This window comes from Ostrinia nubilalis, chromosome 19, assembly GCF_963855985.1.
Source record: "Ostrinia nubilalis chromosome 19, ilOstNubi1.1, whole genome shotgun sequence".
In the NCBI taxonomy this organism is placed as follows: Eukaryota; Metazoa; Arthropoda; class Insecta; order Lepidoptera; family Crambidae; genus Ostrinia; species Ostrinia nubilalis.
Window position 1 is genome coordinate 7,623,400 of NC_087106.1, and position 15,290 is coordinate 7,638,689.

The 15,290-nt window shown below is 33.4% G+C and overlaps 1 protein-coding gene and 1 long non-coding RNA gene across 2 annotated transcripts; one reads left to right on the plus strand and one right to left on the minus strand.

Moving 5' to 3' along the window:
- Positions 1 to 4,354: 4,354 nt before the first annotated feature.
- On the minus strand, positions 4,355 to 11,640 carry LOC135081287 (uncharacterized). The gene is made up of 2 exons (XR_010259173.1): positions 11,259 to 11,640; positions 4,355 to 4,899 (listed from the first exon to the last, which is right to left on the minus strand). It is a non-coding gene; the product is annotated as an uncharacterized LOC135081287 (long non-coding RNA).
- Positions 11,641 to 13,597: 1,957 nt separating this feature from the next.
- On the plus strand, positions 13,598 to 15,120 carry LOC135081288 (uncharacterized). Its single transcript, XM_063976024.1, has one exon. The coding sequence runs from the start codon at positions 13,721 to 13,723 to the stop codon at positions 14,930 to 14,932; it is 1,212 nt and encodes a 403-aa protein (XP_063832094.1). The 5' UTR covers positions 13,598 to 13,720; the 3' UTR covers positions 14,933 to 15,120.
- Positions 15,121 to 15,290: the final 170 nt, after the last annotated feature.

Sequence of the window (15,290 nt, forward strand, 5' to 3'; positions counted from 1 at the left end):
ATTCGTGTATTGCGTCTCTACAATATTTAATGATTGAGAGAAAAGTAATCAGTTAAGAGCGTTTACGCGAAGCGCGGCGTTTCAAGGGGCATCATTGGAAATGATTCACGCACGGCGTTTTTTAATAGTTTTCAAATGTTTATAGCAAAACAATAACAATGAATTATAATATATCGTTTCAAAGTAAATATTTTAAAGAAGATGTTATTTTATTATATTAAGCTATTTTTATGTTGAATTAAAAAAGAATAATGGTGTAAAACTCATTTTGATTTTTGGGTATTTCGCGTTCTTTGAATTTGTGATTTCTTATTGTAAAATGCTTATATCTAAGAATTTTCTCAATTAACTATTTGCCTAAGGACCTATGCTATAGGATATAAATGTTTGTTATATCGTTTTCACAGTATTTTTATAAAAATTTCAGCTTGTAAACTGACGCTAAAGTGGAAATTTGAAAACCTGTGTGGACTTATCTTGATAGAATTCTTAAATACTATCTAATCGAAATATTTTCTCAACTAACTATTTAGACGACGAAATTGCCTAATTATTTATGCCTATAACATATTTGTAATGTAACTGGTTAATGATTGTAACGGGTTGAAAAAGTACTGTTTTTGCGCCAAACGGCGTAAACGCTCTTAAGCTTACGAGTAGTAATTTCGTTTGTGTCAAGAAGTAGGTACCTTGCTGATTGCTAAAGTAAAATGCATGTAATGAGTATTGACTTTAAACGGTCTTTACTACTGGTATGCCAGTAAAACGCTAGACTATGTTTAAATTATGACGTGTTAATGTAAAGTATAAGTACCTACCTACTCTACGAGTATGTGTTCAACGAACTCTATTGAGGACAGCGGATGTGGAACTTTGCGATTATACACGAAATACACGGCTTTAGTTCTGCAATATGCAATATACATTATTATACATATTTTAATTTAAAATTGTTATGTACAGATACTAACGTAAATGCGCCTATTACCGCCAGTTTAAGCTGACTTCGGATAAACCTTAGAAAATTAGATATAAGACGTGGTGATAGAAAAGACACTTTAATTTATTTATAACAATGATGAAGTAATCTTTGAATTCAAGTAGTAACAATGAGTATTCAATCACACAATAATTAAAAAATAGCAATTTAATCTGAAAAAGCAGTTGTTTCTATTACCGACCTATAGACAAGGTGTGTTTCTATTAACGTTTTTTCTGTTTCTATTACCGACCACTAAGAATATTGCTCTTCAATTGGGTATATTCCAAGAGGCACGGGTTCGATTCCCGCTCAGAGGTTCGGGAACCACTTGATTTTTTCAAGTTAAATTTGTTTTGCTTTTAGTTTTAGTTAAATATGTTTTTTTAAGTTTGCAAGAAGCGTGCCTTTTCTTTTTTAATAATAAAAAAAATTATTATTAAAAAAGAAAAGGCACGCTTCTCGAAAATAAATAAATTCCTCTATTATACTTGATTACGCAGAACCCGGTGTTCTAGTGAGTAGTGGGGGTCATTATTTAAACTATATTTGAGTTTTAATAAAAATTAATTTTCATTTAATATTTTATTTTTATTCTTAATTTGACTATAATTTTTAATTAGTTTTTGACTTATGTTTTTGATTTTAATTGTGTGTAATTGTGTATTTTAATTTAAACTATGGACAATTGGACACTGTCTGTATACTTATTTTAAATTATTTTTTTATTATTCAAAAGATCTTAAAAAGTTACATAATAGTTGTGATAACGCATGATTGGTTTGGTGTCATGTCATAAATGTTAGTTATATACAAAATACAGGCTTATAAGTCTTCGCAGGTGGATGGCGTTATAGTTATGAGGCGGTAATAGAATTATGTATGAATATTACTTTATTCTATTAGCGATCGTAAAAAAAAACAGTAACCAGCTAAAATATCTACTTTAATGAAGACGTGATCAGTGAAATATCATTTTTATTAGGTTTATTTTATATCAAATAGGTTCTAATTAGAATTTAACAGGTTTTTATAAAATCTATTGTCATACATTATTAGAGATATTCTTTAATGTTCATTGCAGTTTTATGCCAAACCTATGACAATTAACGTATGGCGTTAATTGATTTAATTATGTGAAATATTCTTATGAATCGATCAAGACAACAAAATGGAGGTTAAATGCGTAATTAAAGATATAAATACTAAAATAAAAAACTTTATCAAAATTCTAACAACGCCATGGGTCGTTATTAGGAACCAAATTATGAAAAGTGTTTCTATTACCGCCCTTATTTAAAAATGTATTTAAGCCACAAAAATACAGCGAGAGGGCTATATTGAGGGTTTATTTAGGAAACTAAAGTACGAATTAATATTGTTATGCAAAAACATGTTGGTATACTCATTTTAAATGTGTTAAAATCGCTAATTAATAACAAGGTGCACCTTAAGTAGCTGGGAGCGCGTCAGTATGAAAAGTGCGTCCGTTGCGGTCGCGTCCCATTTAATGCCAAATAACTCCGTTTACTGGTTATTTACGAACACAAACTTTAATCCTTTTGATAGTCAATAAACATATCTAGATATTTTTTAGGTAACGTGTTTTCTGGAACCTGTTATTATGTCTTTTATGAAAGAAAGAAAAATAGGGCGGTAATAGAATACAAATTTTGGGGGGTCGTTAATAGGCGCACTTACGTTATTCTTATTTCTCGTACACATTGCTCCTCTACAGGGTGTTAGGTAAATGGGTATATGAGCCGACACCAGCCCATGTTAACACAGGCATATAAATGGTATGGTGAAGTCAGAAATTTGATATCATCATTTTAATTTTTTTAATTTTCATACAAAATATTTTTTATAAAATCCGATTTGTATGAAAATTAAAATAATTAAAATGAAGATATCAATTTTCTGACTTCACCATACCATTTATATGCCCATGTTAACATGGGCTAGTGTCGGCTCATATACCCATTTACCTAACACCCTGTATATTACCAATATCCCAATCATTGAACATTGATTCTGAAGTCTCAGGATAAAGTTTAAATACTTACACTAAATACTTCTGTGCTTAAACTTTATATGTATAGTAAGTTTGTTAAATATGTAATTTATATGAAACAGTCTAAGTACTCGTATACTTAACACCATAGTTTAGATAAGTACATTTACGTCCTGTAGGTACATATTACGGAAGTTAACTCTACATTAGGATAAACAGCCCAACACATTGTTTTGTCAGACTAATTATAAGAAAGCTCCTTGTCTAGAGCCCCTTATGCCTCTAAACTGTAACACGAATGCTAAAAATACAAAGCTACTAAGTACTTACATTTTACACTTACAAAGCTTCCAAGTGTCTCTCATTGATTGAATCGCTCTTATAGCAGATAAAATAGGAGCTACATTATAGTAAGAGTTAAAAATCAGTAAATGGTAGCATGTGGTGATAAAAATTAAAGATACCATGTCGCAGCCAATTTACAATAGAGGTCAGATGAGCTACCAAATTAATGTACTTTAGTTTTTCATGTGTCTCTAAATTATCTGTTGGCGACACTTACACATGGTTATTTTGATATTATGAAATAATGAAACTTGCAAGTTGCGACTTCTGTAGTCAGAGCAAAGAGCAGTCAAAAGTCGTGGGTTCAAGTACCAGTTATGTAATTTAAGCTTTTCATGTGAAAAATCATGTTTGAGCTTTGATTACCATTATAAAGGTAAAACTCAATTCAATTTAGGTCATCTATACTTGTTACAAAACCAAACCCATATCACTTCATGCGTGCCTGAAATTATATAACTGTCAATAATTTAGTATTCTATCAATTTTTCAAACTAAGTAAGATAATATCAAGGCTTTCTCTACATTTGAATCTTTGAAATAAGAAGCAGTTCATCAGTATATCCTTGACTCGAAGTGATATAGTGAACTCTTTGTTAGACCCAGTTACCGGTGCGAGTGAGTAACAATAATTACTTATGGTATCATTGAGTACCAGAGGTCAAGACCGGTTGAAGCGTTTGTCATATTATTATCCGTAACAATTATACTGAGTATAATGTATATTGATTGTTGAGGTATAATTTAGCACATGAGACACTTTAAAATCGCTCTTATTACAAAAATATAGTAGCTAAAATAGTAAACGTACGAATAAATTATAAAGATTTGAACGAACTCTACCATGTCTAAAATACAATTTTCGATAAACTATATCGCAAATATTGACTTTAGTTATTGACTAAACTAATTCAAATAAGATTGCAAGAAGTATTGAAGAACTCTATTGGGCCATCATGACATACCTACCTAATGCATGAATCGGTAATCTGATTACAAAATTGAATAGTCGTACATCAAATTTTACAAAAATAACTTTATTAGGCCATAATCTTTACAATACTATAGAAAATAAGTTTCAGTCGTGTATATTTTTTACTGCATAAGTTGCAAGTAATATTATTAGTCACTTAAATAACTAGTTTCACATATTTATCATTAGGATCACAGTTAAGTAGGTACAATATCTATTTTGGCACTAAAACGCGAATCACAGTTAGTGTATTCTTGAAAGACATAAACGAAAAATTCGGATTGACTCTACATTACATAATATCTGAGAGAAAGTTGAGATTTGTTCCTTATTGTTTACATTTAAAAATTTAACTTTAATGAGACATTTAAAATTGGCTACTAACATTAATACAAACACATATTACTATAATATGGTAGTTATAACATAGCTGTATTTTATATAGTCTTCAGACTTTTGTGAACTTAGTGGCGGTTTTTGCTCGCTGGTGGCTTTATCCATGGTGGTATCTTTCTTGGTGTCCTGTGATGTTACTATGTATCCAGTGATGTCAGATACCAGCACTAACGCACATAGCAGCAATATTATCTGGAACAAAGGAAACCGCAATTAATTTATTATCGTTTATTGTAATGTAAATTACTAATTTTAGACTTCTCTACATTTACCCGGAGTCTCGGACAGATATACAATTTTGACAATATTTGCTTGATTGGGATGATTAGAAATAGATTCTGCGAGTTACGCTCCCAAAGTTCGATTTTAGATGTCTGTCATATTATTATCCTATTTTTATCTTAAAGCCAAAGTTGTGAAAACAATCTCAGGTAAGAGTTTATAAAGATCTGCGGGACTTATTATAACAAAGTAAAAATGAAACTATATTTTTATTGACCCACCAAGTTCTTCGTAGAATTACACTTTTGCTTGTATGGTAAATAAAATCTTCATTTACATAATGTTGTCTCTTATTTTACTTTTAGTGCATTTAAAGTACCTATCCCAATATTCGTTACGTAAATAATATGCCAACAAAACTTTGTCAAGTTGGTAACGGTAGTAATGTAAAATAAATACCCAAGTAACTCATTACTATAATATTCTTCAGGTGATTGAGGGCCTATTGTGTGTAAATTAACTATAACGTTAAGTATAACTTAAAGTAATGTTTGCTACGCAGTACCTAACAATGAGACAGTAATTTCTGGTTAATTTTTTCTGCCTTCCTGCAAAGTGACTCCACATTTTAGGAAATGGTTTTTGCAAACATAGTACTTAACTTCTTGTATATTATTTATAAAACCCAACGTGACTTAGAAAAATTGAAAGTGCATGTTATTATTTTGTAGGGATTTTATTTATTTCCTCATAGGCTGAATGCATTTGACAGATTAGCACATAGGTATTTAAAACGTAATAGTAATAATTAATTAAATACACTATTTCTCTAATTATGCATTAGGGTATTGTAGAAAGTTCAGACAAGCTTTGCTGGTTAAATTGAAAAAGTCCTGTTATAGCTAATGTTAACAGGTTTCGTATTACATCCGATTCAAATTCGTCAAAGTACGGAGCTAGAAAACTACATTATAGAGAAATCGGGTGACGCAAACTACCTTAGAAATAGTTTTACGAATACGTCGATCCCTTTTTTGTGACTGGAAAATGTACTAAATTGCATATGTTCCAGTAAACATATGCCATTCAGTACATTTTCCAGTGAATCGTACCTAATCGTTCGCTGTGGGCCACGTGCCCCTCTCTCATGGTGTATGCAGAATACCAGTGGCCGTAACGTGCTCCCGAGTACGTTATGGCCTCATACGGAGCAGAGACCAATTTGGTACAAATAATTCTTTTTTTTTGCTCTTTTTGTTGATCTGTATAGTAATATCTTTGATAGGTACCAAATAAATATTTTTTTCTTTCTTTCTTTCTAACCTCTCTAGGTACTGACCTAAGAGAGGTTTTTCACTACTATTCTAATCTAGGTAAACCCAAGACATTTCTTGGGACGATATTTCAATTAAATTGCTCCTGAAAGAAGTATCATGAGATAATTTATCGTTCCGTGATCAAAACATGGCTACTCGTTAACACGTACGTGATGTGCTAGAGCATTTAACAATGTCATTATCGTGGCACTATGCTGCAATATTGATAAACTATCACAAGTTCAGTTGTAGGCGACATTTTTTTATTGAGAAAACCAACAGCGTAAAATATACAATTTTTACATAGGTACATTAATTTAACACACAATATGGCCAATAACAGGTTTCCCTTAAATTATTATCAATAGTACTTACTCGTACTAGTAAGGGGGCGTCCATAAATTACGTGAGGCTTTAAGGGGGGGGAGGGGGTCAACAAAAACCTCACCAAATCTCACGTGGGGGAGAGGGGGGGTCTCGGGAAATATCACGTATTTTTTTCCACAAGAAATAGAGAAATAGTTTGCCAGAAAACTGGGTAAAATCTTAAGTAAAAAAATTGGCCAAGTGCGTGTCGTGCCACGCGCAGTGTAGGGTTCCTTAGTTGTCCGTCGTTATCACAATATATTTCAGAAGTAAGCAATTACTTCACCTAAAGTCACTTTTAATATTTTCTTCTAAGGAATTTTTATTAGGTATGAAATTTTATAATACATGAGTAAAACGACTATTACTCTTGAACTAACTGATCTATCTTAACCGCTATAGTTTTCCTTGAAAGTTCATAAAAAGCACTATAATCTTGAATTTTTCCAGATTTATCAAGCCAACAGTTTAGTTTTTAGCGGGGGGGAACGCCCTACTCGGACAAAAATTGGCACTTTAAACTTTAACATTTTGCAAACGGATCCCTAAATCGAAAAATGGTCTTAGAAACCTCTAAGCCATTTTAAAAGACCTATCCAACGATACCCCACACGATGGGGTAGAAGACGAAAAAAAAACCATCCCCACTTTACATGTAGGGGAGCTACCCTAAAAAATTTTTTTTTTTTCAAAATTTTATTCTACCGTTTTGTCGTCGTGATTAATATACATACCTCTACAAAATTACAGCTCCCTAGTGCCAATAGTTTCCAAGCAAAACCTCGGACAGACAGACATATCGAAACTATATTAAGGGTTCCTTGTCAGGACTAAAAAATGATATTTGTATGATGATAATGTCATTTTATTCTATACAGTCTAAACAAATACAACTAAAAATGCTTCCGTCTGCATGTGTGAATACTAAAATGCAGAATAAATGACGAAATTAAGAAAATTATAAAACAAGTTCTTTTTTTATCAAAATCGATTTTGCTAGATTATTAGTGATTTTGTAGAAAGGAACAATTAGACTAGGTACCTACTTCTGTAAAAAAACAATGTGACCCTAGTACTAACCGCTGTCACTACACGTGTTTTTCTGGATCTATTCGTAATCAGTGGTCTTAGTGCGACTTTACACAATAGTCATCCGCTAGCGACTGCGTAAAAAATGACATACATTAAATGTATGATGATTGTACAGCGTCCCTAGCAGATACTTTCAAGAACTAAAATCTTAAACTTTATTGATCTTTTTGATGCACTCGTTAGCAACAACGTTAAAGCACACAAAAAAAATGTTTCTCAGTTATATTACTCCAAAACTATTAAAATTCGGATTTTTTTAATATCACGTGAGATTTGGGGGTGGGGGAGGGGGTCAGGCAAAATCTCACCAAATCTCACCAAGGGGGGCGGGGGGGTTGAAAAATGGCCAAAATTGTCTCACGTAATTTATGGACGCCCCCTAAAGGATAGTTTTATTTCTTTCACTTTAGATAGGTACGCATTTAATTACTATGTACTAATTATATTTTCTTAACTTCCATAAAAAACTACGACAGGACCTATTCTAATATTAATTTTATTGTTCGTATTTTAAAACGTCATAAAAGCTGAGATATACGATGTAGGAAGAATAATACGTGACCTGCTAACTGTATAGTATAATACATGCAGTTTTTTGAACCTCGTAAAAATTAATATTTAACAGTGTTACCTACCTATTTATTATCACGAATGTATTCGCAGTAGAATACTAATATTCCTAATTTTAGAATTTTCTAGTTAACTTTTTCTGTCACGTACGGACGAAAGTACTTAAGCTACATTGTCTTTTATAATTTGTAATAGAAGCTGTATTGCAGAAAATAAACATTTTGTCTACAATGAAAAAAGTCGAACGGATTTTTTATACAAGAAAATTAAAATATCGGAAAATGCATCTAACAAATTTTAATCATGGTGCTATTTTTCTTCCTCTTTTATTGGGACAACCATCTACATTGCGGTCTTATGTACTATATTACAGCTAAGAAATTGAGTTCATTTCGCAACAAAATTTGTTTGATGCGCTGTCGACTGTAGTACAGTCAGCGTCAAATAGTTCGTGACACCCAAAGTGGCCAAAAATTTGACAGCACACTACCTTATTTCAATTTCAACAAAGACGAGGTTTCCGGCTACTAGGACCGTGGTCCCAGTCGCTGGATCCATAAAAATTTAATATTTTTCTTTCAGCGTCTAGGGCCACTCATAGATAACTTATAAACATGTATTATTCAAGCCAAAATCGGTACAGTACTAAAATTTATGAGTGGTCCCAGTCGCTGGAAGACAATTATTTATTTTTTATGGATCCGGCGATTGGGACCGCAGTCCTAGTTAATTGCGGTCCCAGTTGAAACCTCCCAGAGGAGGAGGTTTTGCGAACTTATTGGCCTTACTTTGGGTGTCACGAACTAACTATTTGATGCTGACTGTACCACGTGCTGGATATCGTAGTCCAGTGTTAATTTTCACAAGGTTCACTGTTAAAGTACGAGTAGGCACATGTTGTTGACAATTAAACATACATAGAAGTCTTTGGAGTAGCATCAGTAGCATGGAAAATTGGGACTAAGCAAATATTAAATTCCACTTATGTATGTTAGATGTTAGATATATTATTTTTTATTTACAGTATCATTTACCGCACACGGTAAAAACCCATGGAAGACACGCTAAACTTGCCAGTAAAAAATTGCCTCAATTCTTGTTCGATCAAACATAATACTACTCTTGACATCTGTACAAATAATTATAACTTATTAATGGTAATTAATTAGCTAATGCACCGCATACTCTCATTTCCGTTACTGGAAGAGAACAGAAAATGATATTAAGTACGCCTTTTATACCGTGATGTTTGATATAAAGCTTTAAAATTAATAAATACTCTAATATAATTTTTATCAGCCTAAGTCAAAGCGTTTAATAATTATGTGTAAGGCTCTATTAAAATCTGCGGATTGAACTCAGAGTGTCAGAACTTCCGAGTCAAGCGATTAACTTGCTACTCATTATCCTACTCTGCATGACTGGACACTTCATGTCACAAATGTCATTGACTGCGGGATAAGTAATTGGACGAATTAGAACAATTAAATTACTTCATCATCCTTACAACAAAGATAAATATTCCTGTCTGAAGATACAATTTATGTAGGTATCCAGAGTTCAACAGAAAAATATAATTAAGATTAGTTAAAAAAATCAAAAATACACCACCGGCAATAGGGTTCCGTCCCCCTTCTTGTTTGTTCATAAATAATTAACTAACACAGCTTGTTACATTAAACTATATTATTGTACTGTTGGGGGTTACATTGGGGGAGGCCTATGTTCAGCAGTGGACGTCCTATGGCTGAGATGATGATGATGATGATTGTAGTGTTAATTTTGACACTAACTGTATCTTCTTCGAATTTCGTATGTGCGTAGATCGTCCTAAAGGATGTTAATAACCGGTATGTAGGTACTGTCCTACACATAACTTTATGTAGTTGCAAAATAACACCTATTGTGATTAAATAAGATGCTACTGATTTTAGCTTAAAGCTGACTTTCGTACATGTTAAAGTTTTCCATTAGCGATGATTATTCTTATGGTTTTCCTCAGAATTTTATTTGCATTCTTTGATGTTTATTGAATTTGAAACTACTAATTTACCTCTTTAACACACTTGCCTAAAATGTAGCTATTTTAAAAACTAAACGAAACAAAAAGAAAAAAAAACATGAATTTTCACAAAATCAAAGTTTAAACTATCTCTACTCGTAACCTATATCAAAATTCATCAAAATTAATGCAGCGGCTTGGAAGTAAAATGTAATGAGTTTAATCGGTTAGAAAATCCGATGTAGGTACCTAATTAGTATTTTTAATTTATTATCATTGATTAGCTAAAAACCACAATACTTAGTTTGATTACAATATTTATTTACAATTAGCAACACCTGGTAAAAAACTAATTCATCTTATTATACACCAATAACGGATGTTTATTTTTAAACCTGTTAATAATAACTTTACGGACGTCCAAATTTGACTTTAATCGCGAAAAAATTGGTAGAAATTATCTTAATAAGCAAACTAATTAATACATTTTGATTAACGTGTTACTATTCACACATAATCTTTTGTTATTAAACTAGTGTCACGATGCTTGTGTTATGAATGAAGATAAATGTTTTGAATTTATTGATTTAGATATAGATTTTCCCATAATAACATCCATAGTGCATTGTCTACACTCTACAGTGTATCAGTTTGATATTCTCTTACATAATGAGCATGGAGAATCACAGTTTTCTTATTAATTTATTATAGAGATTGACCACATAGTAAAAAATTGCTTTAAAATAGCAACAGTTCACTAAAATACCAAGAACTGCAATATGCTTGTGAACTATAGGTATAATTAACACTAAATACATCAGGACATCTATTTCTAGTGACATTCCATACCAGCTATTACTAAATTAGTCTTTCTCCGGAAATCGTTAAAGTAATGGTATATCAAGGTCTTATTTCCACGGTTTCTAATAATAAACAAATCATCGAAAGTTTCACAAAAACTAGATTAGAACTTGCTGACTCACCATTCGTGCCATGATTAATAACATGCACTAAACACAGCGTTTGTTTACAATTTACACGAACTGTATTGTCAATTTGGTTTACACTGAGTCACACGTCTGCTTCTCCCGAGAGCCGACACAGGAATGATGGTGTCCTTTAATCTGATCTGTCACTAACTGTTATGTAAACAGTATTTTTGTAAACGTTTTTCTGTAAACTAGACGTGAGACCTACTGGATTACTCGTATGTTAAATAGCACGTGCTTGCAATGTTGATACTTTATAGTTCAATCGTTACGAACTTCCTTATCGTGGTATTATTGTATCTTTATTGTAATTGTAGATATTATGATGTAATTGAATATTCAATAAAACAATAACGATTGTAGACCGTATGGTGACAGTGACAGAGCTAGATAAGTCTGATAAAGTTTTGTAGAGCTGTTTTATAAGCTTTTATTCAATTACACTTTTACTTCTATTTACAGTTCACTTTTCGTGAACTCTATATTAGAGAGAAACTAAAATAAGGTGGATAATAATAGTATCAAAGTAAATATTTTATTACAATTCAAGAATTTCTTATAGGTCTACCAGAATCTCATGGCAAACAAAAATATTGGAAAAGTGTGTTTTTCATATGGCAATTGTCTATGGTTTAATTGTCACCTGTCAAAGAAAATTATGAAAGCTGTCAGCCGCTGCAAAAATTTTGTAATCTCTTCATGCCTATTTGTTATTTTTGTGAAAAAGTCGAAAAAGCTCAAGCAAGTCATATTGTTTTCAATGTGTATTGTAAAATAAGGCATAATTCAAAGTAAATCTTTGATTTTAAAGCGCGTCGTTGAGTTGACAGTAAGTTGGAGTGAAATGTTTTGATACGTTTAGTTTATTACATAACTGCGTCTGAAGGAGGGTTGTTTTTTTATATTATTCTTACTTAATAGCTGCTTTATCGGGGGTTTCAGGTGTACCTCACAAATTGGTGCAGAGGAATATTGAAAATGGTATGACCATATAAATAAAATTGAAAAACATTTCCTCAAGCAAGATTGAATAATTGAAATGTATTCACGAAACGAAATCCAGACATACTTTTTGTGTTCCTCGCAAAAACATGGTCAGTCATAAACAAGACGAACCATAACTTTAATCACCCCGGCAGGGTTTGGGTTCAACACCCAAGGACGGGTTTTTGTGTCAGCCTCATCGCTAGTGGTCTAATGAAGATTGTCTTAGTAGGCTTATACTAACTAGACTGACAGATTTGTGATTTTCGGTCTGCAAAAGAAAGTTTGCACTTATTATTGTGTTCTGTGCACGAAAACTGGGACTCTATATTTTCTGAAACACTCATTATTAGTTCTTACCATAAGCTTAAGTTTCAGACTCCTTTGTACCTTGAGAAAAATATGTTTCCCATGCAATTGATCGGTTATAAAATGTTTTATTTTTTCCACCGCTACCAACCCGCCAACATGGAAAGCATTGGGGGAGGCCTATGTTCAGCAGTGGACGTCCTATGGCTGAGATGATGATGGCTGGATTTTTTTCCTAGGCCCCACTACTACGCTTGTATACAATATTTTTTTAATTAACTAGTATGAATGCTTAAGTTGTATTGTTTGGAAAGGTAAGATTTGTCATTAGAAAAACCAATTAAGAAACATTATAAACGTATTACATCAGCATCCTTTTAGATCAAGAGATAGTTAAAACTAAAATTACCTACCTACAAATGAGAAGTGTCATGATGATAGTGTTATCATAGGAAAGTACAATATTTTAGGTACCTATAGGTTTGCCCCCCAATTTGTGCTAGTTAGTGCCTTTTAGTGCCGTAGTATGTTATGTGATGTTTTAAAGCGACTCTACTACGGGAGTATTCGCAACTCTCTTTCCCACTGCTGCAACTCCTGTGTAGCCAGGATCTACAGCTTGACCGCCAATAAAAACCTAACCCAGTGAAGCTCAAGTTTGTCCCGGGAGAAAGTATAAACTGTCATTGGACCCGCAACGAAATTAACCAGATAAACAAAGCGACTCTACTGTTCATAGCTGTAATATGCTAGTGAGATGGTGTATTAGACACCACTTTTTCGATTTTTGCAATGCAGTGATTATGCTGATGTCTCGCCACGATACACGTTTCAAGTTCACCGAAGATAACTTTGCATATTCGAGATAACTAGATACAAACGCATAAGTTAGTGGAAGGAACTTGATTAAGAACTAAGAATAAAATTTTGAGTTTTGAATTATAATCGGGGAAATCCCGTTATATGAATGAAGCATTGCGTTTGAGTATTTTTAGTTGAATAAAAAAAATATCAGTCAATGTTTTGTCAGTTTCAGACAACTGTTTGTCAAAATCATAGTCAAAATAATCAAAATTCTTCGTATGTAAATAAGTCAGCCAAAATTTAAAATGTAAACGAAATAAAAAGATTCAAAATAATAAAAACAAAAAGAAATGTGAACAATGATACATCTGCAAAAACTATTTACTCTAATTTTATGCGTTTTCAATATACAGCCGGGGCAAAGATGCAGGCTCCATTCGAGGACACATTTCGGGGAGCCCCTACCTGTTATTATTCGGAACGGGAAACTTCTGGAGCCCACTGATAATTTCGGGAACGTCGATATGGAGTATGGAGATTCTATGACCCTAAGCTGCGAGGGCACAGGCTACATCCTTCACCCCGACACCAAAACCAACGTCATAACTGCTTCTGTTTCGTGCTTAGGAGGCGACAACTTTGGCAACGACCAGTGGCTCAACGGTCCTGCCAGATTCACTATGTTCAAGTGCCTGTATCCCCCGAATCACCTCAGCCAACGCACAAACCGCACATGCTTCGAAGGGAACCCCGTCATCGAAGTCGGGTACAAAATACAAAATCAGTTTTACCCTGCCTATGAATCTTGCTTTAACGAAGGTGGCCTCAATGTCATATATTCAAAATACACTCAGAAACCTTACAACGCTGTTTACCAGACTAGAGTTGTTCGGCCATTTTTCGTAGATAACGAACATTACGGTAACATACCAGTGGATTCGTTGTTTTCACCGCGAGGACAGAAGGCAGCTGTAGCGCAACTAGTCGGGCCTATGATTGACACGTACGTGAACAAGACTGAAATGCTTTCAAGAGGTCATCTTGCGGCGAAGACAGACTTCGTCTTTGCTTTTGGTGAACGCTCTACATTCCATTACGTGAATTGCGCTCCTCAATGGACAGGGTTCAATGGGGGTAACTGGAACACCTTGGAGCTTGATCTACGCAATCATATCCACAGAGCGGGCTATGACACCATAGTATACACCGGTACTTACGGGGTCACTCAACTCTTTAATCAATTCGGTCGCAGAGTAGATATTTATCTGTACACAGACGACAATAACAATCCAGTAATTCCAGTTCCTCAATATTTTTACAAAGTTGTGTACGAGCCTTTCTCACAGAGGGGCATAGCTTTTGTTGGTATCAACAACCCGTATTACACTATGACGGAAGCTAAAGAAATGTTCTTCTGTAGGGATATCTGTAGAGGGAACAGTGCTTTCTCGTGGTTGACTTGGCATCCTGACAATCCAAGCGAAGGGTTCACATTTTGTTGTACTGTTCCAGATTTTAGATTTACTGTCAATCATCTGCCTGCGATGGACGTACGAAGTGTGTTGATATGAAACTAAGCTTTACTGATTGTGTTGTGCGTGTCTTATTTAAAATTATTGCGTGTGCCTATTTAAGACCGGGTGAACGCTCTCTTTGACGAGGGTTATCAGATGCCACATGTCCATCTCAGGACAGGTCAAGTAATATTCTGTAAATTGTTTATCGTCTTTTTTGTGCAATATTTTATTATAATATTTTACTTTATTTAAATCATCTGTTTTACTTCCTATTTCAATTTCGAAAATTGCTATAGCTTTCGCGAATCCTCATTAGTTTATCTGATGATTAAGGTTAAGATTATTATGTAATTCATTATACAACGATCGTTTAATGCAATTGATAATTAGGCTCAATCATAATGATCCCATT